The following is a 27,957-nucleotide window of genomic DNA, read 5'->3' as shown; positions in this document are numbered from 1 at the left end:
AACATACTAGGAGTAAGTTCCTAACGCTAATTTGTATGCTGCAGGTGAGGTGTTGGGAAGGGAAGAAGAGACTCCAAATTTGGACCAAGAACTCAAAGGTGGTACTGTAAAGTAAAGCAGGATGATCATACTTTTGTTGCCTTTTTAGAAAACCCTGTGGGAACCAGACCCACTGTTAAGATTTGGTCTAAGATGGGGGGAATGTTGGAAAAACAATCCCCTCGTGGGTGCACTACAAAAGCAATGATGGAGGCCAGCATCCTGTTGGGGTATCAAATATCTTAGGAGCAGTCTTGCTTTTTGATGGAGGAAGAGAGATGGGATTTTTTATGTAAAATTCTAAATGAAGACTGAAATGATTTGTAAAGATTAGTAGTTTAGATCTGACTTGGTTGTACTGCAGTTTCTAAGTTAATATATATGTAATTATTATTGATCCCCCAAAAAAGGAAAAACGATTGCGGCTATACAAGACTCATAAAAACTTAATAGGGTCCTCGGAAATGTTCAATTGGGTACCCTATTTGTAATCAAGGGTGCAACTAAAAGTAAAATTAAAAAATCTAAGGCTGCTCCTTAATAATTAACGCGCACAGATTTTGAAACCGAAGGGCAACTTAAAAAAATAAAAATAAAAAATCCAAGGCGTGTCTTGCTCATTAAATACAGAAAAAAAAAGGGACACCAACACGAGGGTGCCGAGCTTCCATGCACATCTCACTCACCATGCCGGGGTGAGCTGGCCAAAGCAAATCTCTCAAAAGCGCGCGCTCGCGCACACAAGAGAGGGGCCTCCTTTGAAAACCTCCCCACTCTCTTTGTCGGCTCGGGCACAAGGCAGAGAGAAGAAGACGAAGAAAGAGAAGAAGCTACAACAGCATCATCTCATCGTCATGATGTAGATGAATAGCCACATCCTCAAGGAGACCCCCCTCCTACTGCAAGCCAGCTCTCTCTGTAGCTCACTCTTCTCCAGGTGCGCTCTCTCTTCTGCTGAAATCAGTTGTCTTTCGCAGACTACGTCTTCATTGCTGGTACATCAAAACACATACTGTAAGATTATCAACCTCTTCATGAACAATGATACAAGCTGTTTCCACACGCACGTGTGTGTGTGCACACAGAGAAGAAAGAAAGAAAGATGGTATTAAACATCTATTAAAGACCCAAGGGGTCTATGAAGGGGTATATGAGACTGAAAAAGAGTACATACATGAATAATTGGATGTCAGAAACATGAGAGAGAGGGAGAGAGAGAGAGAGAGGTATTAACGTTGGTAGAATGCAACACGAGAGCATGAGAGAGAGAGAGAGAGAGAGAGATTGTATTATACATCTACTAAAGACCCAAGGGGTCTATGAAGGGGTATATGAGACTGAAAATGAGTACATACATATGTTCCATGAATAACTGGATGTCATAAACATATGAGAGAGAGAGAGAGAGAGAGAGAGAGAGGAGAGACGAGACGAGACTGCTTAACGTTGACTTATTGATCTAGAAAGACCAATTGACGGAGAGACTTGAACCTAGGTGGGTCCATGTCATCCCAAGGGCAATCCCACTAGCCATTTCTACCCCACAATATGAGAGAGAGAGAGAGAGAGAGAGAGAGAGAGAGAGAGAGAGATTTTCTTATTTCTAGTGTGTGTGTGTGTGTGTGTGTATCGGGGAGGGGAGGGAGGGTTTTAAGAGTAAACTGTAACAGAGAGGACTTTGGTTCATACCGTTTCAAACTTGAAAATTTGGGCTGGGGTCCCTGGTTTGAGTATTGCAAGTGACCATGCATCCCCTTCACCCTGCAATAAACATAAATTCCATAGAGCTTGTCATAAATTCCATAGAGCTTGTCATAAAGGAGAAAGCTCTCTTTCCTTTAGCTTTTACTAACTAGAGAGGTGGTCTTCTTGTGCTAACTACAGCCTTTGCTTTAGTTAGGTGTACTTTACATAGGCTTTGTTTCCTGATTTCTTACACTTGGTGTTCCAAGGTTCTGTGGTCCTGCGCCTGCTTGGCTTTGTCGCCTGCTAGGTTGTCTAGGATCATGAAGAAGCTCTTCTTGAACTTTGCTTACTTGTATCCGACCATTGAGTACACTCGTTTGTGCTTGCTCTCCTGCTCTAGGCGTGAGAGGATCTACAGAAGATCGCCTCTCTTTTCCTAGTATTATCACTTCTCCGTCTGCACTCTTCAGAGTGATAGGGCCACTAGTGGAAGATCCATCCCTACCCAACAGATTCAGTCCTTGCAGCTGAAGGGCAGTACTGATATCTTGATTAGAGTTCAACACCATAATGTCTGCTGGAGCTTGAAGTGTGCTCATGGATACTCTATGGCTACTCAACTGGGATGAGCTTCTTTGAGATGCCTGGTATGATGATGCTGCTTCATCCACTACTCCCGGCAAGCTCCTCTGTCGATCCCATGCTCCACTCATTGGATCTTGAGGCATGTTGTTATAAGCTGGCAAAGAATCAGCATTCCCTGTGCCTAAGGAGCCCTTGTCAAGAATGCCTTGCAGGGTGGCCGCCTCTCCTGCCAACTCATCTCCTGCAGTTATTCTAACAAGCCTGTTTACAAGCTCTGCAATGTCGCTTACTTGAACAGTAGGACCCATCTCCTCTGTCGGTTTTGGGCCTCCCATGTCGTCATAGGTTGCAGAAGTCTCTGAGGTTCTGGCTGGCTCTAGCTCATTTTTCTTCACATACATATTTGTAAAGTTAGGGTCCTGCTGTGGAAGTGTCTGGCTGCTTGTTGCTAATTCTGCAATAGGGATTTGCAATGTTTCATAACCACGATCCTCTCTGTAGGATGCTCTTCTCTCTGCTGGATATTGATTGGGTGGTAATGACACACTTGTCCCATCTGTGGTATTTTCAGCTTCAGCTTTGGAGATTCTGAAGGCGTTTGTTGGAGCTGCTGTAACTTCAGGGAGTTGGGCCACTGGATAAGCTGTTGGTTGGAAAGAGTTCCTTACTTCGTGGCCAATTTGTAGAGGTGGTTGCTGGTTTGGAACAGCCTGAGTTTGCCTCCTACTGAGCAGCTCAGGTCCAGGAATGAAATCCTGACCAAGATCTGAGTTCTTTAGCGTCATGGGATCACCCGCTGCCGTGCTATTTCTCGCGTGCGCAGTGTTTTGTATGTAGAACACCTGCTCATTTCCAATCGCACCCTGTTGTAAGGTGAAATTGCTTCTTGTTGATGCTCCACTTGCTCCCGCAGCAATCTGGACTGCCAAGCCATCCAAGTGATACTTCTCAGACCCAGAAGATTGTAATGAATTTCTTCTTGAGCTCTCATATGAATGGCCATCTGAAATCTCTGTTTCGTGGGTCATCTGTTGATGCTGGCTTGTTTGGCTATGCCGCCTGCTTGGTGGATACATGCCATCTTGGTTGGAACGCACAGCCGGCCCTGGAGCAGTTTCTGTTGGTTGAGCCATCTCCTGATACTGGCTTGTTTGGCTGTGTTGCCTGCTGGGTGGTGGATACATACCGGCTTGGCTGCCGTACACAGCTGGTCCTGGTGCTGTTTCTGCTTCTTGAACCATCTCTTGGTACTGATTGGTTTGGCTGTGCCATCTGCTGGGTGGGTATATATCGGCTTGGCCAGGAGGCATAGCTGATCCTGAAGAATCTGGCCTTTCCCAAAAGATGGTGGGTTCCCCTCCATCAGTAGTTCTCTGGCCCTCTTCTTGTGCGAAGCTTCTTGAAATGTCAATGTACTGCTTCATAGGTTCATTAAGTTGGGTTGGATTTGGCACAAGCGTGTATGATTGTCTGGGGCTGGGATATCCATTAGGTTGCTGGCTGATGAGTTGGGCTTGACTTTGCCGCGCGTTGGTTGCATCTGCCCGTTGGTTAAAGGAGAGTCTTTCTTCAGGGAACATGTTTTTCTGCTCAGTATACAACTCTCTGGGAGAAAAGTAGTCTGATGATGACTGCTGACTTGCAATATGGGGTTGTTGGTTCACAATGTGGGGTTCTTGATTTGAAGACTTGTATTCATACGGTAGTCTAGACATCCTCTGAGTGTCTGAGAAGATGGAAGTTTTTCTATACAATCCTGCTTCGATTTCACTTGTTACTGGAAAGGTATGCTTAACATATGTGTTTGCTTCTGCTACAAATCTCACGTCTCCCTCTGGCATCCTTTGAACTCCTGGACTTGTTTGCATTACAGACTGCCTGTTGCTTATTCCAGAGTCTTCATTGCCTCCCTTGGCAACAGGATTATATGGTATACTAGAGGTAGGCAGTGTTGCTCCAGGTTGAAAGCAGGCTTGCATTTCCTCATCTGCTAGATCTGTGGCATCTGTTTGAGGTAAAAATGTCACTCTAGAAGCTCGTGAAGCACTGAGATCAAGTGATTTCACCCTGCTTGTTCGGGGGGCTGCAGTGAACTCTGACTGACGCCGTTGATGTGCTAGTTCCATGTTGTCTGCATCAGCCATGAATGCACCGTTAGATACTCGATGTTCAAGTGGCATGCTTGTACTTTTCCTCCCGGTCACAACAAACTCTGATACCATTTCATTTGTACTCAAGGTTAACTTCTGGTTGCTATCAAAGTCATTGTTTGTAATAACCCTTGTGGATGAGCTGCCTGTATCACCCCCTTTTGGAGGATACCCATACTCTTCCTCGTCTGATGATGTCATCCCATACAGCTCTGAATCTGTATAGGCTGACCTCCGCTGGTCTGTAGTGATTGGTTGAGCGATTGTTTGTGTGGTGCTCATGCGAGGTGAGGCATGGCTGTCGTTTCTCCATCTTGAGATTTCGTCCTCCCTAGACGTAGGGCCTAAGCTGTTTGGGTCCTCCAATCTTTGGCTTTTCCAAGCGACGTGATTTCTTGGCAAGTTTGTTCCTGCTTCCACTTTAGGCAAAGCCTCCCATGGTCTTCTGGGAGGATGCGAAGACATCAATGTGTCATGTGTTCTTGGGGAAATTAGAGCATCTATATAATTGCTTTCTATGCTTGGCTGCCATTGCCTGCTCTCCCAGTCTGGCCTACTTTGTAGGTGCTCTGACCTTGGAGGTGAAAGGTTTGCTTTGTTCCATGTGGCAGCCCCTGGCCTCCTCGTTGTCCTGATGTTACTGATGGCTATCTTCATTTCATTTAGTGCATTCTCAAGACACATCATTGCCCTGGATTGCTTTTTCAGGTCTTTCATACTAGACCTTTCTTTCTTGCTCTCCCTTTTTGCAGCCCTTGAATGGTGATTAGAGTGGAATCCTTCTTGAAGGGGATTTCCAATACCAGCAGAAGTCTCATGTGATGATGCATCAGGCAGAAACTGCTGGCCGGGTTGTGCAACTTCTGCACTGGTGCTCGGATCCTGGCATCCACTGCTTTCCTGGCATCCGCTGCTTGGATGCTGGGCATCCTGATTGAGGCTGCCATTGTCCCACTGCACTCTGTGCATCTTGCTAGCTCGGCTTCTGCGCTTCTTTCTTGATGGGGTGGTTGCCATGTCTGCAGCTCTGGCCGCCTGCCTTGTATATTCTATTGAAGTTTCCACTGCCTCGACCCAAGAATCAAGGTCTTCCTGCACCAGATTTGTAGGACTTCTTGAAGTAAGGGATATGCACAAAGTGAAATATTCTTACTTTGGTTTCTTTCAAACTATATTCTGCCTTTGTTAGGCTAACTAGTTGATTATACATACTGGATCTGATGAAACAAGAGTCATCGTTTTAGAGCCAGGTGCCGAAACTTGGAATTCATGTTCTTCAGGAAGCATCTGCCAGATTGTTGTGAAAAATTAATTAACAGCAGCTATACAATGCCAAAAATAGCTCATTCAGCTCAAATCTCTCAACTCACCTCAGACGAATGTGCACAAATCAATGTCCTGAGAGAGAGAGAGAGAGAGAGAGAGAGAGAGAGAGAGAGCTATATTTTCAGTATATTCATAATGTACCAAAAAGTTAGGGCAGTTGGTCTGGCAGGTTTTAGGAGAAATTTCTCCACATTGGACCATGTATTTGTCAGAATATGCAGCGGAGATGAAGAAAAAATCTGAGAACACAAGAGCAAGTGCACTGCAGAAAATACAGCAATAGAGAAGGAGAGAGAGGCGTGTAACTCTGCTATATATACACAAGAAAATCCCGGTGACTGAATACATGTGTGGGGCAAGGGGCCATTTTATATGGCCCCTATGGTCTAGTCGACCTGCAGCAAGGACAGTCGACAGCAGCAAAATAACACCGGACTTGCATAAATGGCAGTCGGCCACCACACGTGTGGAGTCGGCCAGCTACAGAGAAAGATAAGGAGCAGTAGAACCAGTCGGCTATCACCTTGACCACTCAGGACAGCCTCCCACACCTGGTAAAAATAGGGAAAAATATGGAGAGGGGAAAAATGAGAAAACACCTAAATCGGGCAGGCACACCCACAACAGAGGCCCTGTTGTAAATATACAGACAGGAGATGACTGCTAACACCCCCTCTCAGCTCGTGGATGTGGAACCAACCCCAGAGAGCTGGAGTGCCGCCGGAGCAAAGCCTGAGATAGAGACTTCGTGAAGAGGTCCACCGCACTGTCCTCCGACGAATAGAACTCTAGCAAGATGTCATCAGCAACAATCTTTTCATGAACAAAATGCCTCTGGATGACCATGGGTCCTCCAATGAAAACGCAATCCTGCCAAGTAACCTCTACAATCTCACCACCTCACAAGCAGCACCACAAGGAGTCCGGTACTCTGCCTCTGTCGACAACAAGGCAAAAGATGACTGCCTCTTACTGCGCTTGAGCCAATGGAAAAACTGTAGCCTGATGTCAAGGTCCTTGTGTCTGGCTCTCCTCCCTAAATTGAGTCACTCCATCTGTGGAGTTTGACTCCATCCATCGATCCCCTCCTATGTATAAGAGTCCAAGATCCTTCGCATGGTGCAGACACCACAAGATATGCAATCCTGCCTCTCCCAAAGAGTCCTCTGCAAACATGAGCTCAAGAGTCTCATCAAGAAGCTCCCGTCCAATCTGGTATCCAGCAACCAGATCAATGAACAATTCTGCTTCCGAGTCAAGGAGGCATCATATTGCTCACAAGGATCAACACCTATTATGGTGGGATACCAAGTCTTGGAAACCTGCTGAAGACCACTCGAAGGCCTTCGAAAACCTGTAAACCACTCCCTCTGAATCCGGAACCACAAAGCCTGGAGAATGTGCAACATCCACCTCCTTCTGCAAGGAATCAACTGTCACCTACTTGGCTTTCCAATAGGTCCTCGTGGAAAGAACTTCCTCAACTACAGGAGTTTCTTTGTCCCGAATACTACAAGACATCAGAGCATAGGTTACGTGTAAAGTTTCCTCTGACTGACAAACACAAGAACTACCAACATCTGTACTGGAAAGTTCCTGCCAACTGCTGCCATCATCTGGCAAGCTATCCACCATCTGGTCCAGGAAAGCCTGCACCTGCAGCATATCCACACTTAAGTGGCCATTACTAGACTGCCACTCATCACAAAACTGAGGACCTGGGAGAGAGAGTGCTGAAAGTTTGTAAACTCCATTCTCCACTCTGCCTTCCCAAACTACTTGGCCTGTTGCTTTGTCCCGGAGAGCAACAAAATGCTCATCAAACTCCACCGGTACGCCAGTCTTGCAAACTTGATGCATTGACAACAGATGAAAACCAAGTGATGGAACAAACAACACCCGGGAGGAATGCTTCCCCCCTCTGCCATCGGGAACTATCTCCAACCTGTCCTCACTATGAACTGGGATAGTGGATGTATCCCCAGTAAGAATGTGACCAGAATATCTACAGAGATCCTGTAAATCTAAACGGGAAGGGGTCATGTGCCTGGAAGCACCACTGTCTAGAATCCACTCCCGAGTATCCGTAGCGGAGAGTTCTTCAACCTCCTCCCTGCACGAAGAAAAATGAAACACCGTGTCTATAACCTCCATGTGCACAAAAGTTGGAGTCTTCACGGTTGCTGCTGAGGATTCGGCACTCTTCTCGGTGCTCCGCTTGGGACACTGCCTCCAATAGTGGCCTTTCTCGCCACAATCATTATAGGTCCTTTCTGCCTTCAGTTTCTCGCGGTCTGCGTCGGACATCTTCTCAGAAGACTTCTCTGGTGAAGCCTTCCCTTTGCCCTTCTTGTTACGGCCTTCGGACCGTTGGCCAGTTAAGGCCTCCGAACCTCCGCCCTGTGGAGGGTTCGTGAATCTTTCCTCCTGGTCCAAGAACATGGGCACAAGCGCCTCCCATGTGATGGTGCTGAGCCTGCCACTGGTAATCAAAGAAGAGTCAAAAGCTGAGTACTAAGAGGGCAAATGCGACAGCAACGTGATGGCCATATCCTCCGATGATATTTCCTTCCCAGCTTGGAGAACTTCCTATAGCTTGTTGATGTGCTCTTGCATCGTCGACGACTTTGCAGGATTCATCACCCGCATCTGCACTTCCAAGGAGATTCTCTTCATGGGCGATACCCTATTATAGAGAGAAGCCAAATGCTGCCATATACCTCTGGCCAGCGTCATATGCTTGATATGATTGATTACCTGCGGTGTGCAGTTGAGAAAGATGAAAGAATGGACCCTAGCATTGACACGATCCCACAACTGTGCCTGTGCCTCGTGTTCCTTCCGAATCAAGGGTAACTCCCCTTCCTCTACCTCCGGCCGTGGAACCCCAACAACAATGAAATCAGCAAGGTCATAAGACTCCAGAACAGATTCCATCATTACCTTCCATATGCCGTAGTTGTTCCCGTCCAACTGAGAGTCCACTGGGAACGTGGGGAGTGTTGGAATCTTCACATGCTTCTCAGCCATCTCAAGTAAATCTGCCATTGCGGGGATGTAACTGAAAAGGGTGGGTGGGTGGGAAAAAAGAAGAACTTAAACCTGCAAGTGGCTGTCCAGCAAATCAGCCCGCCTTCCTCTTGCTTCTCCTCTTCCCGAACAGTCCAAAACAGTCCACCAATCAACAACAAAACAGTCCCCCTCTTGCTCACACAGTTCACAAGATTTATCAAGAGCCTAGAGCTCTGATACCATGTCAGAATATGCAGCGGAGATGAAGAAAAAATCTGAGAACACAAGAGCAAGTGCACTACAGAAAAATACAGCAATAGAGAAGGAGAGAGAGAGGCATGTAACTCTGCTATATATACACAAGAAAATCTTGGTGACTGAATACATGTGTGGGGCAAGGGGCCATTGGCCCCTATGGTCCAGTCAGCCCGCAGCAAGGACAGCCGACAGCAGCAAAATAACACCGGACTTGCATAAATGGTAGTCGGCCAGCACCAGTCTGTCGGCCACCACACGTGTGGAGTTGGCCAGCTCTACAGAGAAAGATAAGGAGCAGCAGAACCAGTCGGCTATCACCTGGACCACTCATGACAGCCTCCCACACCTGGTAAAAATAAGGAAAAATATGGAGAGTGGGGAAAAATGAGAAAACACCTAAATCGGGCGGACATGTAAATATACAGAGAGGAGATGACTGCTAACAATATTCACTCTACGGGCTCTCATAGACGAAGCAAGATCATGACGGAAGCATGTGTATTGCTACTTTATGGAGCTCCTCAAAGCTTTTGATTTGGTCCTTCCATCTCGCCTCATTGGATGCTTGCAGAAGCTCCAATTACCACATGGCGTGATTTGGTTTGTGATGTCACTATATGAGGCAATAACGGGCGTGGGGGGGCTCTTGTGTCACATGCGGAAGCTCTAGGAGCCTTCTTTCAGTCCTAAGCATTGCATAGGAACACTTGATGCAAGAACAATCAGCATAGATAGAGAATAGAGAGAGAGAGCACTTGATGCAAGAACAATCAGCATAGAGAGAGAGAGAGAAATGAAAGTTGAGGAAGATGAAAGAACGGACCCTTGCATTGATACGATCCTACAACTGTGTCTGTGCCTCGTGTTCCTTCCGAATCGAGGGTAACTCCCCTTCCTCTACCTCCGACCGTGGAACCCCAACAACAATGAAATCAGCAAGGTCATAAGACTCCAGAACAGATTCCATCATTACCTTCCATATGCCGTAGTTGTTCCCGTCCAACTGACAGTCCACTGGGAACGTGGGGAGTGTCGGAATCTTCACATGCTTCTCAGCCATCTCAAGTAAATCTGCCATTGCGGGGATGTAACTGAAAAGGGTGGGTGGGTGGGAAAAAAGAAGAACTTAAACCTGCAAGTGGCTGTCCAGCAAATCAGCCCGCCTTCCTGTTGCTTCTCCTCTTCCCGAACAGTCCAAAACAGTCCACCAATCAGCAACAAAACAGCCCCCCTCTTGCTCACACAGTTCACAAGATTTATCAAGAGCCAGAGCTCTGATACCATGTCAGAATATGCAGCGGAGATGATGAAAAAATCTGAGAACACAAGAGCAAGTGCACTGCAGAAAAATACAGCAATAGAGAAGGAGAGAGAGAGAGAGGCATGTAACTCTGCTATATATACACAAGAAAATCCTGGTATATATACACAAGAAAATCCTGGTGACTGAATACATGTGTGGGGCAAGGGGCCATATTATATGGCCCCTATGGTCCAGTCGGCTTGCAACAAGGACAGCCGACAGCAGCAAAATAACACCCGACTTGCATAAATGGTAGTCGGCCAGCTCCAGTCTGTCGGCCACCACACGTGTGGAATTGGCCAGCTACAGAGAAAGATAAGGAGCAGTAGAACCAGTCGCCTATCATCTGGACCACTCATGACAGTCTCCCACACCTGGTAAAAATAGGGAAAAATATGGAGAGTGGGAAAAAATGAGAAATTAATCTTTTTCCTGATGGGAAAAGGTCCGAAGCTCCTGAAAGACAACTTTGGGCATCGCTTGCCCACCTGTTTCAACCTTTGCTTCATAATCCGAAGATAAACCCAATCCCCTTCCGAAAACTTCATATCCCTTCGGTCTTTATTGGCCTGTCGAGTGTAGGCCTCTTGCGCTTTAGCCAATCTGTCTTTTACTGACTCTAAAATCTCCTGGTAAGACTCCGTCACTCTGTTCGCTTCAGGTACTGAAGACGAGGTCCTGGTCAACAACGACTGGAAAGGTCTTCCAAACGTTGCCTCATATGGAGTCCTGCCAATAGCTGAAGAAAAAGAATCATTCAAAACAGCTTGAACTAAAGGCAAATATGATTCCACTTACCTTGTTGATCGTGGACATAACACTTCAGTACATCAAAGGCCAACTGGTTGTATATCTCTGTCTGGCCCTCCGTCTGTGGGTGGAATGCACTGGAAAAATTCAATCAGTACCAAAGTTATTAAACAATGCCCTTCAAAAATGACTGGTAAACTTGGCATCTCGGTCTGACACTATGGTCCTAGGAATCCCACCAATTGGGTACCAATGTCGAATGAACAATTGGGCAATGTCCTCGGCGGTCACATTGGCCCTGCAAGGAATAAGCATAACAAATTTGCTAAATCTATCAACAATAGTTAAGCACTGCGTATTACGCTTACTCGGACTGGGAGGCAGATTTGTGACAAAGTCCATCGAAATATCTTGGAAAGGACCCTCAAGAATTGGCAAGGGCTGTAACAACCCTATCTTCTTTCCACGAGGAGCTTTCACCTTTTGACAAATATCACAGCGTTGTACATATGTAAACACATCTCGCCTCATCTTTGGCTAATAATATTACCGTTCCAATTTCTCCAGAGTAGAATTCATGCCCCTATGACCACCTGTTATGGCGTCATGGGCATCATGGAGAAGAGCTGCCCTGAACGACTTGGCAACCTGTATGGGCTACCCCATACTTGCCCTACAGCCATACAAAGGCTGCATATCTTGTATGTTTTCCCCTACCCTGTCCCTAGGGCTGTCCTACAGTCCCTCCATGGCTGGTGGGTTCAGCTAGGGCCTTCTTGGCCCTCATGGGGGTGGTTTCACACCATCCCCATGCCCACACTAAGACTTGGGGTAGCCCTATGGGCTAGCCTCTTGTTCTAAAAGCAAACTCTAACTAACTACACAGTGATCTGGCATCCGGTACCATACCAGATACACAGAATCACTCGATTCCAGAGGGACTCACAGCGTGGACTGGCACTGTTTCATGTGCAGGACAGTGCACACTTGACCTTGGACTCCTGTGCAGGACAATGCACACGTGACCTCGGACGACTGAGATGGATCCCTGGCTGATTCGTCCCGGACTGGGCTCACATGGGACCAGTTCACCATCCCAGGTCCTACACCTTTTGTAGGATATGTCTACGTGGCATCCAAGTGCGGGATGCACGTGACAAGTGGTATCAGAGCAAGGATTTCTCTTGAAGAAATCTTTTCTGGGGTGACAGAACCACGTTCAGAGTTGAGGGAGACCAAGGGCCTCAAGAAGGGAACAACTACGAAGCCAACCCAGAACATCAAGGAGGGATCCAAGGCCGCGTATCTGTCTCTCATGAGACCATGACCATTGACATCAGCAGAATACCGAGATTTTCAAAAGTTCAGACAGTATCTTCAGGATGAAGAGTTCCTAGCTTGGAGAACCAAGAAGGACCAAGACTACAAAAGAGCTCAGATGTTTGAAGACTTTATCAAAGACCAGGCCACTGATAAAGGTGTGGAAGCCGCCAAAGCATACTTACGAGCTAAAGGGGTTACCGTTGGAGTGGAACCCAAAGCTACCCGATCCATCACTCATAGAGAAGTTACCTCTAGACTTGCTCTATCTGATGCAGCTTCCTTAGGCATAGCAAAAGAGAAGATGGCAAAGGATTCTTCAACCGGCAAAGTGGACGGGAGAGAAAAGCGTAAAGTTTGATATCTTTTATGGAAAGCAGGATACCCAGAAATCCCTATCCTTCATCAAATAGTTTGACGCCGCCTTTGGAGGAGAGGACTTCTCCGAATAGTCCAAACTCCGTATGGCACGTATGCATTTGAAGGATGCCGCCTTGAATTGGTGGCTAAAAGTGATACAAGATGGAATTGAGCCTACTTCATGGACCGATTTCAAAACCATGTTCAACAAAAAGTTTCTTCCCGCAAGCTTCAAGGCAAATGTGTAGAAGGAATGGGATGAGGTAAAGGAAAAGCCGGAGAAAGCATGGCAACATATCTTAATAATTTTTTAGCCGTCTCATTGAAGTTTACCTCATATACTCCCATCCCATCATTGATGGAAATGCATAAGTTTGTCAATGGATAACAACCAAAGCTTATGCAAGCAGTTTATATGGTGGGATCTAAAACTCGGAGGAAGCTCAAGACAAAGCCTTGCAAGCCGAAGCTCTACATATGCCTTGGATGGTGGGCAAATCAAAGAACGAGAATCAAGATTCATCTCAAAAGAAGAGGTTCAAAGGAGGATCTCAAGCAAGGAATGAGCCACAAGAAAAGAAGAACAAGAATGAGGATAAACCCCCATTGTACCAAAAGAAGCTATCCCACAAGCGACTTGAGGAGTATGTCAAAGAAGGTAAATGTTTCCAATGTGAAAAGAAAGGACACATGGCTGCAAAATGTCTTGATAGACCAAATCAAGAAGCCAAACCGCCCCAAAGTAATGTATTACCGAAAGAACTCCAACATCAAGATGACACACCACTAGAGAAGAGGAAACTTTTCAAAGCTTGGGACAGTGGCAAACCAACCCGTGCTTATCCACTTTGATAGTGGTGCTACCCACCACTACATCCACCCACGAGTGGTTGAAGCCATGAACCTTCCTCCGGATAGGTTTGAAACTTCTATTACTGCAGGTGCCGCTTTTGAAGGAATGTCAGCTGAGGTGACTCCTATTTTGGGAAAGCTTCGCTTGCATATTGGAGACTATGTAGATCATGAGAACTTTATTGTTGGCAAAGTTGGGCATAAGAAGATAGACCCGGCCATTGATTGGGCTAGAAACGAGATTAGGTTTCCTTTTAAAGGCAAGAGGAACTTTTGATGTAGGAGTTGAGGGGAATTCCGTTCCGCTCATTAGTCATGTACAAGTTCCTAAAGCAATAAAGCAATCTATTTCCTCGTACTTGATATATGTAAGGGATCTTAAGGAATCTGAGAGTGATGAGTCACTCTCAACTCTTGATCATGAAAGGAAGGATTTCCTAAAGAAGTATGAAGATTGTTTTGCAGATACTCTTCTAGGAGAACTACCTCCAAAGAGACCGGAAGATCATAAGATTGACATCATGCTAGGAAGCTCACCTCCTAACAGACCTCCTTATTGAGTGACTCAGGCTCAATGAGAGGAGATCATGAAGCAAGTGACCGAGCTTTTGGAAAAGGGTTTGATTCGACCTAGCTCATCACCTTTTTTCTCCCCAGTTTTATTGGTTCAGAAAAAGGATGGTTCTTGGCGTATGTGTATTGATTATAGGGCTCTTAACAAGATCACTGTAAAGAACAAGTTTCCTATTCCTAGGATTGATGATATCCTAGATAGATTGGATGGAGCCACTATCTTTAGCAGGATCGGTTTGAAGAGTGGTTACCATCAAGTCAGGATTGTTCCAGAGGACATTCACAAGACCGCATTCAGGACTACCTTTTGACTCTATGAGTATTTGGTGATGCCTTTTGGTCTTACCAATGCCCCGGCTACTTTCAACCGAATGATGGAAAGAATATTTCGAGCACATAGAAAGTTTGTAGCTACTTTCTTTGATGACATTATTGTGCATTCAAAGAATGAAGAGGAGCATCGAAAGACTTGGATATGGTATTTCAGGAATTGCGGAAGCACAAGTTGTATGTGAATGGCAAGAAGAGAGAGTTCTTTTTGTCAGAGATTCACTACTTGGGCCATATAGTGTCCAAGGAAGGGGTCAGGATGGACCCAGATAAGGTCAAGGCTAATATGGAATGGCCAGAGTTGACTAGTGTGCATGCAGTTCGAAGTTTCCTTGGCTTATGCTCTTACTACAGGAAGTTCATCAAGTGGTTTGCCGTGGTAGCAAGTCCATTGCATGATTTGACAAAGAAAGCCATGGGATTTCGGTGGGCCAAAGCTGAAAAAGAATCCTTTGAAGCACTTAAGGTTTATGCTAGCAAAGGACGAGTATTGATTATTCTAGATTTATCAAAACCATTTATGGTAGAGTGTGATGCCTCAGGAGATTGCTTTGGAGCAGTCTTGAACCAGGAGGGCCATGTTGTGGCCCTATGAGAGTTGAAGACTTCAAGGAGCCGAAAAGACCGCAACAACATACGAGAAAGAATTGATGGCTATCATTCAAGATTTGGAAGCACTATCTTATGGGTGTTGAGTTTGTTATCAAGATGGATCATCAAAGATCAAAGTCTTAGGTATTTTATGTCTCAACCTAAGATATCAGAAAAGCATATAAGATGGGCTAGTTATTTGGCCCAATTTCATTTTGAGATTATGCATACCCATGGTAAAGACAACAAAGTAGCAGATGCTCTATCTCGAAGATCCATGACCCATGTAGTTTCTATGGGATATCATTTGGACTTCACTATGATGAAAGATCTTTATGCTACAGATGAAGATTTCAAGGACATCTGGGATAGGTTGCACAATGGAGTCTTGGTGACCTCTTATGTCATCAAGGAAGGGTTTCTTATGATGCAAATCCGTTTATGTGTGACCAAGGATTTGAGACCAAAGGTAATGGAAGAATGCCATGTCCCACCTTATATGGAACATAGTGGAATCATGACAACAACTCAGGCTTTGGAGAGTTATTTCTATTGGCCTAGCATGAGAAGAGACATCGCTTAATATATTCGAGAATGTTTGGTTTGTCAAAAGGTCAAGTTTGATCGACAAAAACCCGTAGGATTATTACAACCTTTGCCAATTTCCAATATTCCATGGGAAAGTATTACTATGGACTTCATCTTTGGGTTACCAAAGTCAAGATGAATGATGGAATATGAACTATTATTGACAGATTCAGTAAGGAAGCCCACTTCATTCCAGTGAAGAAGACTATCTGCACGGATCATGTCGAGATTGTTTATTCAGTAGATTTTCAAGCATCATGGATTACCCAAATCCATTGTAGGGGATAGAGATCCTCGAACTACCAGTTTCTTTTGGAGAGCACTTTTTGACAACATGGGGACAAAGTTGAATTTCTCTTCGGCTTATTATCCTCAAACAGATGGGCAAAGTGAGATTGCAAACCTCCCTATTTTGGATATGGTAAAGTGTTATGCTTTCGAAGCCAAAGATCGATTGGAGAAGTACTTGCCATTGGTTGAATTTGACTATAACAATATTGTTCACTCTTCGACAGGCAAAGCTCCTTTTGAGATTATCTATGGAAAATCATTGTTGTTGTCCATTTTAAAGACCAAGGAAGAGATCTTTCATGAGGATGAGTTTGTTCAAGATTTGGATACGGCCTTTGCAAAGGTTAGAAAGGCTATTGAAACATCTCAAGCCAAGCAAAAGAAAGCTGCGGATAAGCACAAAAGGAAGGTCGCTCGCTTTTGAAGAAAGGGATTGGGTCTTATTGCGATTTGAAAGAGCAAGACTTAGAAAGTCAAAAGCTAAGGATCACAAGGAACCCAAGCTAGCCCCCAGATACTATGGACCTTTTCAGGTTACCAAGAAGATCAACGATGTATGTTATCGATTGGACCTTCTAGATCATTGGAGGATACATAATGCCTTTCATGTCAGCTTATTGAAGCCATACACAGTATTACCCCCAGAGGAACCTGTATTGGAGGATCCACCAAAAGTGGAAGAACAAGAAGAAATCTTACAGCTGGAACAGATTGTATTCCATTCCGTGAGAAAAAGAGGAAGAACAATGGTTAGGAAATTCCTCTTGAAGTTTAAGAACTATTCGCCTCTATGGTTGCGAAATGGATGCCAGAAGAGTACTCCAAGGACTACCCAGATATTCTTCGAGTTTATGAGGAAGCAGTTGGTCTAGATGTATTTGAAGTACAGGTTTGAAACGTCTTGTGATCAAGAGAGATTTAGAGGAAGGGATTGTACCTTTAGCTCTCTTCATTGTATATATTTATACTGATGATTATTATTTTTTCTAGCGAAGTAAAGAGGAACCACATCCACTTTACCCTGTCTATCAAGGGTGGTCATAGCGACGAGATGGCCTAGATGACTGTATTGGATTTCGCAGTCAGACGGTCATAGCGACGAGATGGCCCAGATGACTGTATTGGATTTCATAGTCGGGCGGTCAACCAGATGGCCCAGATGACTATGGAAGACTTCTCGGGTGGTCATTGCGACCAGATGGCCTTGAGGATAGTCTGAGCGGTTTCCCTTGGGAACCAGATGGCTCAACACGGTTTCGATGAAACCAGACAGGACAATCCATGAATAGGAGGATCGTTACTTGTGCATTGCATGCTGATGTATGTTTGAAATTCTTTGACTTTGTGTGCTGTTTTTGATGTGTAGACAATGCTTGGATTTATGGCATGTGATAGTCCACTGGGCTCCACACTACCTGGCCAATACCTAGAATACTAGTAGACGCGAATGATGCATGCTTGTTTGTTGACTAGCTTGTGTCTAGTTTTTGCAGAAGGTGAGTATGCATTTATTTTATCTAATATGTGACAGGATATGAAGAACATGTACCATCAAGAACAAGGACATCGGTCAAAGAAAGGCATAAAGATGTTGCCAGAGGAGTAGAAGGCGCCACATATATGAGGAAAGACCAGATGCACAAGAGCACCAGATGGGGCTAGTACCATGATCATATGGAATATTTGTACCCCATAGTTGAGGACAACTGTGATATAAGAGGGAGGGAATGTAACTATTTGGTCCTCCAAGCTCTTTTCACATGATGGAACTCATGCCCGGACACTTTGGACTGGCTGATGGACACATGGGAACAGGGATCCTCAGGTTGGCATAGGAAAAAGCACCATTCTTGGTCAAAAAATAGGAAAAAGCAAAAAGTGTTGTTGGGTCAGTGGGTCGTGGGTTACGGGTAGTAGTTTTCGTGGGTTGTGGGTTACATTTTAATAATGTCCCACTAGCCACATTAAAAAACTCACGATGCCCACAAAGAAAAAAGCACCCACGGGCCATGATGCCCATGTTAGAAAAAATGGACGCTGCCCACTAATTGAAATGGCCGTTCATCAAATTTCTCCACATAGGCGTTCCCGGCTGAGTGCACGTTCTCAGATTGCGTTCCACACGTTCTTGGAATGTGCACATGGTGATCTTGGCTATTTGTCCGTTCTTGCATGCTCTTGCGTTCCAGCTTGTGGATGAAGGACGTTCCCATGTTCCTATGTACTCGGAACGGCGTTTCTTGTGACTATGGTCCAAGCCTCCAAGACCTCTGCCTCCACAGTAGCCATAGTAGCCACCGCTACGGCTGCATCTACACCTCCCACATTGGCAACTAATGCCATCCAACTCTTACCCACCTTAAACGCAGTACACTCAGTGGTATTTGACGATAGGCAAGAGGTGAGGTTGAGGAGCAAAAGAAAGTCCTCATTCGTCCTTATGGCATAGCGAAGGACCAGCAGGTCATTATCTCTTTGATATGGGCAGCTGGCAGCTCTGAGGATGCCATTTCTCCTTAATCGGCTAAGAAGATGAGTTGTACACTTGTATCCCATCATTTGGATGTAGACGGATTCACACCCGGTATTCACACTCACGTATGCCAACTGTTGGCCGTTGGCCAGCCTGTGCCGTGGGCCAAGCCGCAATAGCCGTTGGGTAGTGGCCCTACATGTCAGCACTGCCAATGACACTTCCTTAACACCAGTTGGTGCACCTTAATACCAAGGGAATCACAGTACCAACGGATACTTCAAGCAGGCAATATAAAAGGGTGGATCCGGAGCTTTGCAAGGCTAGCTGCCATTTGTATTATATTTCATCTTTGGAATAAAGCAAGACTGTTCTTCTACTTATATATCCTGTATATGTGTTTCTTTCCTGATTGTGTCTCTGTATATTCATCTCCGTTCTTATATTGTTGAGTAAGGTTGTCTCTTAAGCCATTGCGTCTTTGTACTTCTTACAGTAGACGATTACCATAGCTTGAAGGCAGTGTCTGTTTTTTTTGTGTTATGTTTGTATCTGCTTGGTGTATGCTGCGCGCATAACTAGTGAATCTCAGCAGGTTGCTCGGGGGAATAAGCGGTCAATTGCCAAAACAACAACTTAGCTCCGGTTAGCTGAGGAACAGTCACCAAGAGAAGCCCCTGAAATAGGCCTCAAATCAGCTCGTGGGCTTCACACGTGTGGACCACATCTGCTGAACCCTGTATGACCAGCGTATGCAGGAGGTGTTGTGCTGTAAGGCTGGTACCCCTCAGTACAAACGGCACAAGCAAGGAAGAGGTGACCACTGTACCCTGTGTATGGCCTGCACAAGAAAAGGGGCAAGGCTGTATGCTGTACGGCCGGGGGGAAAGGGGGGCTGCATGACTGTAGCACAGTACGGCCACGAGAGAGAGAGAGAGAGAGAGAGAGAGAGAGAGGTAGGTAGAGGTATTGCTGCCTGAAGCTCCTGTACGGCTGTAGAGAGGGAGACAAAGATCTGCCAGACTGCTGATGAAATAGGCGCATGTCTCTCAAAGAGAGAGAGAAATGAAATGAAATGAAATGTTATATTAACGTCTTCAAAAGGCCATAATGACCTATGAGACCAAAAGTTACATCATGGTGGATCTGATACAATGTCTGGAACCTGACCCGCTGTTCCCCTTTATGCCATAAGTGGCTTTGCCCCCCAAAATAGCAACTTTTCCCCAAGCTTGGAGTTAGGGGCCTTGAATTGTCCACAGACCTGTCCAATAATAATAATATGTCCACCCCTTTGTTAATAGGGTGTGAAAACACTATCTCCTCTCTTTAATGATGAAAATCCCATGGTACTTTTGCCCAGATGCCATCTTTCAGGCCAAGACCTTGCTAGTTAATGTTCCCGCTTTCTTTTGTGGAAAGATCCATGTTCATGTCAAAATACGTAGCGGAGATGTTGACCAGATCTGGGAACACAAGAGCAAAACGTAGTGCAGAAAATCACAGCACAAGAGAGAGAGAGATAGAGGCATGTAACTCTGCTCTATATACACAAGAAGATCCTGAGAATGATACAAAAAATGACAAGGGGCTGGGGGCCTTTTTATATGGCCCCCATCAGCAGTCGGCCTGCTGTAGGGCAGCCGACTGGACACAAGAAACCTCCACGACTGAAAAATCACAGTCGGCCAGCAGCAGAGTGGGTCGGCCAGCATCAGAGAAGTCCCACGACTCATGCAGTGCAGTCGGCCACTTCCAGAATCTCCACAGATGCAGTCGGCCAGGTTCAAGGTCCTCTTGCCACTACTAGACTGCCTCCCATGCCACAGAAAAATAGGGAAAAAATGGGGAAAAATACGGAGAGTGGGGAAAAATGAAAAACACCTCATAAGGGCGGGCACACCCACAACAAAGGCCCTGGTGTATAAAAATAGACAGGAGATGACTTCTAACACCCCCTCTCAGCTCCTGGCTGTGAAACCAACCACAAGGAGCTGGGGTGCCGCCTGAGCAAATCCTGAGATAGCGACTTCGTGAAGAGGTCCACCGTACTGTCCTCCGTCGAACAGAACTCTAGCAAGATGTCATCAGCAACGATCTGTTCACGAACAAAGTGCCTCTGGATGACCATGGGTTCCTCCAGTGGAAGCCCAATCCTGCAATGCAACCTCTGCATCCTCACCACCTCACAAGCAGCATCACAAACAGCCCGGTACTCTGCCGCTGTCCGCGACAAGGCAAAAGATGATTGCCTCTTACTGCTTCGTAAAACTGCTCCTGGGCCTGAAGTAGATCTCCTTGTGTCCGAAGCTCCTCCCCAAACTGAGTCACTCCAACCGTGGAGTCGGACTCCATCCAACAATCCCCCTCCTGTGTACAAGAGTCCATGATCCTTCGCATGCCGCAGAAACCACAGGAAACGCAATCCTGCCTCCCAAAGAGTCATCCACAACCATGAGCTCAAGTGCCTCATCAAGAAGCTTCCGTCCAATCTGATGTCCATCAACCAGATCAGCTTCTGAGTCAAAGAGGCATCACACTGCTCACAAGGATCAACACCTGTTATGGTGCAAAACCAGACCATGCAAGGCCTTCTGAAACCTGTCAACCACCCCCTCTGAATCCGAAACCACAAAGCTTGGAGAAACCACCTCCTTCTGCAAGTAATCAACTGCCACCTGCCTGGTTTTCCGAAAGGTCCCCGTGGAAAGAACATCCTCATTTATAGGAGGTTCTTTGTCTCGAATACTACGAGACATTAGAGCATAAGTTACCTGTTCAGTTTTCTCTGACTGACGAACACAAGAACTACCAACATTAGTACTGGAGAGTTTCTGCCAACTGCTGCCATCTACTGACAAGCTATCCACCATCTGGTCTCGGAAAGCCTGCACCTACAGCGTATCCACATACAAGTGGCCATTACCAGAGTGTCACTCATCACAAACCTGAGGACCTGGGAGAGAGAGTGCCGAAAGCTTGTAAACTCCATTCTCCACTCCACCTTCCCAAACTACCTGGCCTGTTGCTTTGTCCTGGAGAGCAACAAAGTGCTCATCAAACTCACTCCACCCGTACGCCAGTCTTGCAAACCTGATGCACTGACAACAGATGAAAACCAAGTGACGGAACATACAACACCTGGGAGGAATGCTTCCCCCCTTTGCCATCGGGAACTATCTCCATCCTGCCCTCACTGTGAACTGGGATAGTGGATGTATCCCCAGTAAGAATGTGACCAGAAAACCTGCAAAGATCTTGTAAACCGGAACGGGAAGGAGTCATGTGCCTGGAAGCACCACTATCTAGAATCCACTCTCGAGTATCCGCTGTGGAGAGTCCTCCAATCTCCTCCCTGCACGAAGAAAATGAAACATCGGTGTCCACCACCTCCAGGTGCACAAAAGCCGGAGTCTTCATGATTGCTGTTGAGGAATCTTCACCCTTCTCGGTCTTCCGCTTGGGACACTGCCTCCAATAGTGGCCTTTCTCACCACAATCATTACAGGTCCTCTCTGCCTTTAGTTTCTCGCGGTCAGTAACGGACTTCTTCTCAGAAGACTTCTCCGACGAAGCCTTCCCTTTGCCCGTGTTACGGTCTTTCGACCGTTGGCCAGTTAAGGCCTCCGAACCTCCACCCTGAGGAGGGTTCGTGAATCATTCCTCCTGGTCCAGGACCATGGGCACAAGCTCCTCCCACATGATGGTGCTGATCCTGCCACTGGTAATCAAAGACGAGTAAAATGCTGAGTACGGAGAGGGAAAGTGCGACAGCAATGTTATGGCCATGTCCTCTGACGATATCTCCTTCCAAACCTGAAGAACTTCGTGCTGAAGAGCCTGCAGCTTGTTAATATGCTCCCGCATCGTCGACGACTTTGTAGGACTCATAATCCGCATCTGTACTTCCAAGGAAACCCTCTTCATGGGCGATACCCTGTTGTAAAGAGAGGCCAAATGCTGCCATATACCTCTGGCCAGCGTCATATGCTTTACATGATTGATTACCTGCGGTGTGCAGTTGAGAAAGATAAACGAACGGACCCTGGCGTTGACACGATCCCACATCTGTGTCTGAGCCTCCTGGTCCTTTCGGATCGATGGTAACTCCCCTTCCTCTACTTCCGGCCGTGGAACCCCAACAACGACGAAATCAGCGAGGTCGTAAGACTCTAGAACAAATTCCATCATAACCTTCCATATGCCGTAGTTGTTCCCGTCCAACTGACGGTCCACCGGGAACGTGGGGAGTGTCAGGATCTTCACATGCCTCTCGGCCATCTCAAACAGATCTGCCATTGCGGGGATGTACTCTGAAAAGGGTGGGTGGGTGGGAACTAACACCTGCAAGTGGCTGTCCAGCAAATCAGCCCGCCATCCTCTTGCTTCTCCTCTTCCCGACCAGTCCCGTACGGTCCACCAATCAGCAACACAGCAGTCCCCCTCTTGCTCACACAAATCCCAAGAACTATCTAGAGCCTAGGCTCTGATACCATGTCAGAGTACGCAGCGGAGATGTTGACCAGATCTGGGAACACAAGAGCAAAACGCAGTGCAGAAAATCATAGCACAAGAGAGAGAGAGAGAGATCCATGCCATTGGACTGCATAAGGACACCACCCCTATGATCCATACGCATGCCCAAGCTAAACATGCTTCACATGTCCATAGGGTTCACCAGGGCAACAACCCTTCCATGAAGCCATACATGCTCACCAGGGTTTCCCCTTCCACACGAGACTTCACTCACTAGGGTCACCAACCCTTCCATGAGTCTAGATATTGACTCACTAGAGTCACCAACTCTTGCATGAGTTCACAGGGTCACTAACCTAGAGTCACTCACTAGGGTTGCTAACCCTTACATGAGTTCATGAAATACTCGCTGGACATAGTCACCAACTCTTCCATGATCCCATGAATTCAGATAGTACGAGATCAGAGTCACCAACTTCTCTCACTAGATGGAGTCACTAACTCCTCTCACTGGACAGAGTCACCAACTCTTCCATGAGTCCATATACTCACTCACTAGAGTCACCAACTCTTCCATGGCTGCAGTATATCATAAGATCACAATAAATCACAGGCATAGAGATCCTGGTTCTCAATAAACATGTTTGCGACATAGTTTTATAGGCATTTCGGCTGCCAAAGAAATCCATAGAAAATTCCTCGATCCATGAGATATCCATGAGTCTCGTAAGTCCATTGCATCCCAAATAAAGGGAGCCAAAAAAAACATACTCCATCCAAGCAAAAAGAAGCCAATGATAATCATATAGATGTGCCAAACCCTCGTATATTTATAAATCCTCAAACAAAGATATGCCAGAAACTTTGTCCATAGTCCTTGGACATATCCGTAAGAAAAACCATATAAACAAGGATTTTCAACCATTATGTGTACCTGAAACAGTTCAAGACAAACAAACAACACATAATTTTCCTTGTACAGGCATACGAGGGTTAAGTGTCCAAAACACTTACAATAAATTGCAAAAAGCAACAACTTTGCAAAAACTCAAAGTATACTTAGTTTTTCTTTGCCAGGTTCGTCATGAAGCCAAAAAAAAAAAATCCTCAGCATACGCATAAGATATCTTGAGAAATAGTTCTATATACCTTGCTCGTAAGCTTGATTTATAATCCACAATAATCCATATGGAAAGAGTGCTGAACACGGGCACATAAAACCAACTCCATATTTCGAGGATCAAATCTGTGAATCCATAAATCCTTAGACCAAGCTGTCTACTGCTCATGCTCTTGACTGCTTCCATAAGCTTAATAGCAAAACTATTGGTCAGTGTAGTCCCCACTTCTGATCTTTTCCCTTTCTCTTGGAAGGAAACCTCTTGCTTCCGAGAAAGCCTTTGCTCTATTACCAATGTCACAGCGTCAGGGTCCACCAACAATTATAACGATAGTAGACCAACACTTCAAAGACGGGACAGAGCATGAAAATACAACGGAAGAACCATTAATAATACAATAACACCGCACTAAGCCGGAACGGCCGGCCCACCGTAGGAATCTTCTTTATTCAATGAGAAGCTTTTTACAATAACCAAGGTGCGGGTGTGCACAACACCAGATCTTTCCACAAATATTTGAGAGAGGAACAACTCAGCTCGAGTTAGCAGAGGAACAGTCACCGAGAGAAGCCCCTGAAATAGGCCTCAAATCAGCTCTTGGGCTTCACACATGTGGACCACTACTGCTGAACCTTGTATGACCAGCGTATGTAGGAGGTGCTATGCTGTACGGCTGGTACGGCCGGAGCAACAGGGTGGGGGAAAGGGGGGCTGCCCGATTGTAGAGAAAGGGGGCTGCCCGACTTGTTTTGTCCACATATACTTGTCCAATAATAATAATATGTCCACCCCTTTGTTAGTAGGGTGTGAAAACACTATTTCCTCTCTTTAATGACGAAAATCCTATGGTACTTTTGCCCAAATGCCATCTTTCAGGCCAAAACCTTGCTAGTTAATGTTCCCACTTTCTTCTGTGGGTGGAAAGATCCCTGTTCACACCTTGGTTTCACCTAGTGTATAAAACATTGCTCACGACGGGTGAGGGAGCCAACTGGTGACATCCACAGTACATTGGAGAAGGTAGAGCGATGATTCTATTGGCCTAAAATGAGATGGGATGTCTATCAACATGTCCAAGCATGCTAGACATGCCAGAAAGTGAAGGTTCCTCATACGAAACAGGCAGGGTTGCTTCAGCCTTTGTTGGTTCCTGAAGGCCCTTTCCAAGATATTCTATAAGGTTTTCATGTTGATCCCGTGCAAGCAAACGGCCACAGCCGAAGACATCGCTCACCTGTTCATTCGCCATTGGTACCCCATAGGAGGATTGCCAAGGACAATAACATCATACATGGATCACAAGTTTACTTCAAATTTTTGGAGAGTATTATTCGATAACTTTGGGACCAAGTTGCATTTGTCCATTGCATTCCATCCGCAGATAGAAGGCCAGATAGAAATCTATAATCAATTGGCATTTGATGTTCTCAAATCGTATTGCCATGACACGCAGTCAAGTGAGAGCATTATCTTCCTTTGGTTCAGGCCATCCTAAACAACACTCATTTATCTAGCATTGGTTGGACTCCGTATGAGGTAGTATTTGGTTATTGTTTCTCGTCATTTCTTACGGGAATGGTGTCACCTTCCTTGGAGGCCAACAAGCCCATCGAAACTTTTTCAGAGATTATTGAGTCTTTCAAGGAGTGCCTTGCCAAAGCATAGGAAGCATACACCAGGCAAGCCAACAAGTCAAGACGAGATGTCAACTTTAAAGAAGGGGATTGGATTTATCTCCGGATAATGAAGCAGAGATTGAAGCAAGTGGGCAAACATTGTCCCAAACTCTCCTTTCGCAACTTCGGATCCTTTCCTATCATCAAAAAGATCAATGATGTCTCCATGAAGCTTAAGCTTCAGATAGTTGGACTATGCATAATATTTTTCGATGTTTCTTAGTTGAAGCCCTACATTGGTCCAGTGTTGCAAGATACTGCAGATGAGTAACAACTAGACGTGGTAGACAAAGCCGAAATTATTGAGCTTGAACACATTCTCCTCCACAGATGGAAGCATGGTCCGGTCGAAGACAAAGACAATTCTACACGAAGTTCAAGGACCGTGGTACCCATGAAGCCATATGGCTCGACAAAGAATTCTTTACCCCCAACTCTGGGCAGACTACTTGGAAGCCATGAACCTGCCGCCAAGGTAAGCAGGAGGGAATGTCACATGCACCTTGCACTGGAGTGCTGTGTGACACACTGGCTCTACATCAATGCAACATTCATATAGTAAGAATACCTTTTTTAGGAATATTGTCGTATGCTACGACCCCATTGTGAGCCCTAGTCCGGGACATGTCAGGCACGAGCTACGTAGGTCAATCTCCATAGCCCATAGAGAGTTTGCATGTGTCAATCCTCTTACCCACTTGGAGAATTCTTCAGATACTATGGGCCAGCCAAGGGCCATGGAGCATAGTAGGCAGCCTGACCAGCCCATAGAAGGGGCTAAGGTCTAGTCGGCAGCCTATGCATGCCTCGAACCTTCAGTCGGCTAACATAAAATGCCTACAGGCATCAATCGGCCAGCATAAAAACATTGATCAACAGCAAGTTGTGAAGTGCTCTAGTCGGCCAGCATCATCAACTGCATCATTCATCTCGATCTGGTGCGCCTTCACACAAGCAGAACATGGTTGTCCCTGCCAGAGCTTCTCACACTTTCTCAAACTCATGCAAGATGGTTTTAGTGAGAAACCTTGATACTTATACGAACAGAGCAAAGGGCATACCGCAAGAGGTGAGGATTTGCAGACTATGCGTGACCAAGGAGATAGAGCCCGAGGAGCACTACCTATTCTAATGCGCTGTGTATTACGAGACATGGGGGAGATGTCATTCTCTTCAGGGAGGGATTTGGTTCTCTGAGACAGGTGATGCACTACCGGGATCATAGGTGTTTGGGCCTCTACTTACTAGAGCTGCATCATCACCGAGAGGCCTTATTGAGGCTTCAGACAGGGAGACAAGATCAGTAGGACAAGGTGACTGTGGACACCTGAGTTCACCAGGTGACTACCCCTGGACCCGAGACCCACTAGCTCCTTGTACACATGGAATTAGGGACTGCGTAGTCCCTTGAGAGAGCTAGATGCCCCTGCCCCCCCGAGATCTGAGCCAACCTCTTGTCGGCTCCAGATCCGGGATATACTCTAGACAGTGGATATTGCTTCCTTGTATGCTGTCACAGAGGAGGAGGATCTATGATGAGCCCCACTGATTGCACTGGCCTTACTAATCATTGTACATATACGACCCGCGTAGTATGGGGCCCTGATTTCTTTGGCTTTTTTATGTTTCCATGTTTATGTTTATGATCTTCAGCTTACACATGAGACATATGTAACACTTTTGGTCTCATAGATCCATTGGGTCTTTAGTAGACATTTATAAAATCTCTCTGTGGATGTCTTTCTAGGTGTGTGTACATGTATCTGTGCATGTGCACGCACTCGAATGTGTTGGTGCATGCATGTGTGCATGTAGGCATTTACAATTCATGTGTGAGTGCACTTGCATGCATGCTGGCATCTACAATTCATGTGTACGTGCACCTGCATGCCTGCTGGCATCCACCACAATCATAAATTGTGCATGTGTGTACATAAAGAGCAGCATTCACAATTCCATTATTTGGGGCATTATCTGATTCAAAAGGCATTGCGTTCATTACACCACATTACATTGCTCCTTTTTTCTTTAGAAGAGGTGAAATCAAAAGACTTACTCTCACACTGGCCCCGAGAAGGGAGGTGACATAGCGAACATGCTTCCCTATTATATCAAAGTTCTGCAGCAGTAAGCACTTCTTGTCACAAACTGGCTTAATGTAAGCTTTTCCTTCGTTGAATTGTTGCATTCACAATTT

At 45.9% G+C, this 27,957-nt stretch overlaps 1 protein-coding gene and 1 long non-coding RNA gene across 6 annotated transcripts in view; one reads left to right on the top strand and one right to left on the bottom strand.

The window, feature by feature from the left end:
- Window positions 1-841: 841 nt before the first annotated feature.
- The window catches only part of LOC147639439 (uncharacterized), a 29,314-nt gene continuing 2,198 nt past the window's right edge, over window positions 842-27,957 (top strand). For 4 of the 5 annotated variants that reach the window (XR_015264891.1, XR_015264888.1, XR_015264884.1 and 1 more), the window contains exons 1-2: window positions 842-976; window positions 27,793-27,918. This is a non-coding gene — a long non-coding RNA (uncharacterized LOC147639439). The remainder of the gene's footprint in view (window positions 977-27,792; window positions 27,919-27,957) is intronic. The other variant, XR_015264890.1, reaches the window with a different exon arrangement.
- LOC147639441 (uncharacterized) lies at window positions 908-27,912 on the bottom strand. Its single transcript, XM_086791360.1, has 5 exons — window positions 27,817-27,912; window positions 5,673-5,747; window positions 1,977-5,552; window positions 1,729-1,800; window positions 908-1,031 (listed from the first exon to the last, which is right to left on the bottom strand). The coding sequence occupies exons 2-5, from the start codon at window positions 5,745-5,747 to the stop codon at window positions 1,026-1,028; spliced, it is 3,729 nt and encodes a 1,242-aa protein (XP_086647486.1). The 5' UTR covers window positions 27,817-27,912; the 3' UTR covers window positions 908-1,025.

The sequence above is a fragment of the Cibotium barometz genome, chromosome 4 (genome assembly GCF_041138505.1).
Source record: "Cibotium barometz isolate CiBa-2024 chromosome 4, ASM4113850v1, whole genome shotgun sequence".
Lineage (NCBI taxonomy): Eukaryota > Viridiplantae > Streptophyta > Polypodiopsida > Cyatheales > Cibotiaceae > Cibotium > Cibotium barometz.
The sequence above is the reverse complement of the archived record's forward strand: the minus strand, read 5'-3'. Positions and strand labels throughout refer to the sequence as shown.